This window comes from Galeopterus variegatus, unplaced genomic scaffold (assembly GCF_000696425.1).
Source record: "Galeopterus variegatus unplaced genomic scaffold, G_variegatus-3.0.2 Scaffold46126, whole genome shotgun sequence".
Taxonomy (NCBI): domain Eukaryota; kingdom Metazoa; phylum Chordata; class Mammalia; order Dermoptera; family Cynocephalidae; genus Galeopterus; species Galeopterus variegatus.
In genome coordinates, this window is record NW_007772237.1 from 1 (window position 1) to 4966 (window position 4966).

The 4966-nt window shown below is 47.3% G+C and overlaps 1 protein-coding gene across 1 annotated transcript; it reads left to right on the plus strand.

Moving 5' to 3' along the window:
• Window positions 1–492: 492 nt before the first annotated feature.
• LOC103584177 (mast cell protease 4-like) lies at window positions 493–2074 on the plus strand (the record flags this gene model as incomplete). The annotated part of the gene is given in 4 exon segments (XM_008565280.1): window positions 493–544; window positions 1118–1268; window positions 1471–1614; window positions 1834–2074. Coding segments are annotated over 4 exon segments (588 nt in total), but the record flags the coding sequence as incomplete, so codon positions are not given.
• Between the last annotated feature and the right edge of the window lie 2892 nt (window positions 2075–4966).

Here is a 4966-nt window from a genome sequence, read left to right on the forward strand (position 1 = left end):
GGGTTGGCAAACCACCTGTTTTTGTAAATACAGTTATATTGAAACACACCTCTGTTTTTACGTATTGCTATGGCTGCTTTTGTGTTGTAACAGCAGGGTTGAATAGCTACCACAGTGACAGGCCCTCAAAGCTGAAAATACTTACTTACAGAAAAAGTTTGCTGATCCCTGTTCTAGATTCCCACAGCCTCTAAAACTCCCCCCTCCATTTGTGTTATTATTCTACTTCTAGAGAGCTGCTTTGGATGAAAAAAGTACATGCCCCATCTAGGACTCTTGGGATCAGACCGCAGCGTCAGTCAGCACAGCACAGAGTAGAATCACGAGAACTTCTGATGAGGAAGATAATCAGGCCAAAGTGAAAAACAAAGCATGACTAGGAGGCTTATGTGGTTTCCAGCCGTCCCCTTTCTTTTACTTCTAAGGTTATACAAGCAGGGCCTGGGGAAAGAGGTGGCAGAGAAGCTTACCACGGGCAGCATCTCTGAAAAAATGCAGGCCCTACTCTTGTTGGTCTTTCTCTTGCCTCCTGAAGCTGGAGCTGGTGAGTGTGGGGTGTAACTTTTTATCCTCTGGATCCTCAGCTCCGGTTCCAAACTAGTTGACCTGGGTCAGAGAAGACCCTGAAATGAGGCTGCAGGATCCATTTGCAAGTGTCGTGGGGGAATTCTCTACCTGGAAGAGTTATACTCTCTCCTGCAGTTGATGACAGTTTCCTAGGGACAGGAAGTTGGGTGCAGAAAGAGGCAGAAAACTGTTTTGGAAGTTCCCCTTAACCTGTTTTCCTGAAACTACCCATGATTCTGATTCATGGCCCTTTTCTGGCCTTGCTCTTGTGTTGAGAAGGTCAGGAGGAAAACATGAAGAAATGTCTACATGAAATGACAACTCAAAATCAAGACTGGCCATTGTGTTCTGAGAAGGAAGATGAGGACTGACAGGGTAGATTGGGGTAGGAAAAGCAAAAAAAAGAGACATGCACGGAGGGGCCGAGCTACGTAAGGAGAGAGGACGAGGCTCAGGTCGAGGCCCTGAGCCTTAACCCCATCTTCTTCATGTGGTGCTCTGTTGGGAGGATCTGTAGGCCCACGCTGGGGACCTGAGGTTCTTGTTTCAGGGGAGATTATCAGCAGCATTGAGTCCAAGCCACACTCTTGCCCCTACGTGGCCCATCTGGAAATCATCACTAACAAAGGTTATGTTGACAACTGTGGTGGGTTTCTCATAAGTCAAGAATTTGTAATGACAGCTGCTCATTGCCAAGGAAGGTGAGGAAATTTTGACTGGTTCTCTCTTCACGTGAGGAACTGTAGGAACCAGAGTTCCTACACAACTTTATAGTGACCCAGGAGAGGTTCTCCTGCCTGCTCATCTCTGATGGCCAGCCATGTATATTGGGAGGAACTGGGTCATTTCATTTGTCATCTCCAGACTGGCACATTTTCCTGCCTCTCTTTTCCCTCTCAACAGGCACATTACTGTCACTGTTGGAGCTCATAACATGAAACAGGAAGAACCCACATGGCAGTAGCTGGAAGTCACAGAACAATTCATTCACCCGAATTACAACTTCTTTACCAATCTCAGTGACATCATGTTACTGAAGGTGCAATTATCTTTCTTGCACTTTCAGCTCCCCCTTCCTGGCCTGTGCCTTTCTCATTCCCTCTCTTCCACCCCATCTCCTCAGGTTCTGCCCTCCCACTCCATGTCATCACCACCCCATTGGGGAGAAACTCCTGGCCCTACCCCAGGGAGCCGCTGCCACATCACAGCCCCCACCTTCCCTGGGATTGTCATTCATCTACTCTCCCTCCCCTCACATCTATAAACAAGAACCAAGCTGACCCCTGCTATGGGGACAGTTCCCCTGCCCACCTGGTCTACCATCATTCACCCTGGGAGAATGTGCCAGGCAGCTGGCTGGGGCAGTACAGGCGTAACAGAGCCAGAGTCTGATACTCTGAGAGAGGTGAAGCTGAGACTCATGGAGGCCTGCAGCCACTTTCCGTTTTATCATCCTAAATTCCAAATCTGTGTGGGCAATCCCAGGAAGAGAAGATCAGCATACAAGGTGACCAGACACCTACACTTTCTCACCACATAGTGAGACAGTATCCTCCTGGGAGGGGGTGGCATCAAGAAGTCACCTAAGACAGGGAGTGGTGTCTGTATTCATGTGTTTCTAGCACTGCGGGGACTGGAATCCTCCTTCTGGATTTCATCTTCCCATACCCAGGTCCTGCCTCTGACCTTCCCATTCAGTCTGCCACACAGAGCTCTAGGAAAAGAAGGGAGAAGGTGGAGGGAGACAGGACCTAGAGTTGTCGGCCTTTGCCAGAGAGAAAAAAGACACTAAACCCCTAACGTGTGACTCCATGAAGAGCCAGGATTCCTGGCCCGACTCCACGTACCTCGGGGCTAGCCGGCGTACTGATAGAACTAGGATGAGGTGACAGTAGGGAGGGATGATTTTTTTTTTCCTAAGTCTTGTTTTAAATTTGTATGATTAGATAAGAGTTTTAAAATGTGAAATACAAAGAGCAGAGACACTGTGTGCATGTTTTCTTGGGAGACCAGAACACACACTGAGTTGTAGCCAAGGCCCCAGCCACTCTTTACCCCAGACCCTAAGGACAGCACACACACAGGGTGGCCCTTCTTCCCAGGAAGCTGGGCAATAGGATGTGTGGAGAGAGTGCGCAGCCTGCCCTGCCAGCCTGGCCCACGAGAAGTAGCAGGGCCAGTGGAGATTTGCTAGGAGCTGGGCTGACTCCACAGGCTGAACTGGAATACAAGAGCTTTCCACATGGCTACCACTGCATCACACGGACCCCTGACATGGAAAGAGCAGTTGGTGGCCCAGCCACCACAAAAATGATAAGATCATCGTCATCATCACTACAGGATTAAGTCGAGATGTAGAGGATGGGGCCCCAGGAGTGGGCCTGCCTGACAGGCACCAAGAGTGATAAGAGAGTCACAGCACCACAAGGGCAGCAGGAAATACCATCCAGAGGAGAGGGCTTTTTCCAGACTAGTGGGAAGAGGGCCTCTGGACAGCTGAGGGCAGCACACAGAGACATGCAAAAGAACCAGTTCCTCCTGGGTCTTCACGGTTGCTAGGACCCAGGCCAAAAAGCCCAACAGGAAAATATGTGCTTCTCTACCTCACCCCAATGTCAGCCCCCCCCCCAGGAACCTGGGGATTGTCTCTTCTGCATCCCAGTAACCCTGACAACTTCTACCGTAACAGAGGCATGGCTTAGCATGTGTAGGCACTGAAGGAATTATTATGAGTTGTACTGTGTCCCCCCCAACAAAAAATATTGAAGTTAAATAGTTGAAGTCTCAACTCCCATTGCCTTAGAATGTGACCTTATTTAGAAAGAGCACAGTTGCAAATGTAATTAGTTAACATGAGGTCATACTGGAGTAGGGTGGACCCTTAGTCCAACATGACGGGTGCCCTGATAAGAAGGGGAGAGAGAGACACACAGGGAGAGGGTAATGTGAAAATTGGGGCAAAGCCTAAATGACACATCTACAAGCCAAAGAATGCCAAGGATTGCCAGCTGTCACCAGAAGCTAGGAGAGAGGCATGGGACAGATCCTTCCTCACAGCCCTCACAGGGAGCCAGCCCTGCTGACGCCTTGATTTTAGACTGTGAACTGTGAGAGAATAAATTCTGTTATTTTAAGCCACCTGTTGTAGTACTTTCTTACAGCAGCCCTAGGAAACTAACATAGGAGTTAAAGCAGAATGTTAGAAAGTTAAGATTTTCTCAAAAAGTACCTATTTATTCTAATAAATATTTTATACTCGGTAGGCTTTAAATTCATAAATGCTTTGCCATTCAAACATATCAAGAAAAGAGTCTGTGGTGAGGTGGGTAAAGAGATTGTTAAAACCACATTTACGGAGTGTAGCTCTAGCCTTCCTCGGAAAACTTTTTTTTAATATAGTGATTAGACTAACAGGCCCAGCGCTTTACTCACGCCTCATGCTCACAGTCTGCTGCTCCCAGCTCCTGAGCCCAGCCCTCTGGCTGCTCCATGTCTATGGCCTCTCCCTGCAAGAAGCTGCCGCCAGGGCCAGGACCAGGGGAGGCACTTGGGGGACAAAATGTAAGGAGAAAGTCCTGTAGGGAGACATGTGCATGACTCAAAGTGAGCGCCTTCTGCAGCCGTGTGCCCACGGTGCCTCTCCTGCCTTGCCCCAGTCCCAGCCCTGACTGGCACACTTGTGAGCACTCACGGCTTGTGTCTGCCCTCTACTTGGCCTTTAGATAGTTCAAACTAATTTTTACTCAAAGCCACCATCATAAAAGACACTGCTGTTCCTCAACACCCAGGTAAGAGCCAAGCAAACCTACAAGTGAAGGAAAACTTTGGTCCAAAGGGAACACATTTACAAAAATCTGGAGATGAGTGAAGGTGATAACTGTTCTGTGGACTTACAATTCACCCAGGGACTTCCAGTGTTAAGATGAGCCATACCTCTGCCCTTATAGGTGCACATCTCAACAGGTCAGAGCCATATCCGTGAAGCAATTTGTTTATTCCAAGGCCATTCAAAAATTCAAGGGAAAGTACTAACTTTTTTGAGTTTCCACTTACTACTTTACATACAATGCCTCATTTAATTCTCATGACACTATATGCAAAAGAAAAAAATGAACCTCGCCCTAAATCTTGAGTATACAAAAATTAACTCAAAATGAATCACAGGCCTAAAACTAAAACTATGAAATTTTCAGGGGAAAAAAAAATGAGAGAATATCTTTGTGACCTAGAATTAGGCAAAGAGTTCTCAGAAATGGAAAGAACTATACAGTCATTTATCTGGAATAACAAAAGACCACGAATAGCCAAAGCAACGCTGAGCAAAAAAAATAAAGCTGGAGGTATTACTCTACCTGACTTTAAACTATACTACAAAGCTATAATAACCAAAACAGCATGG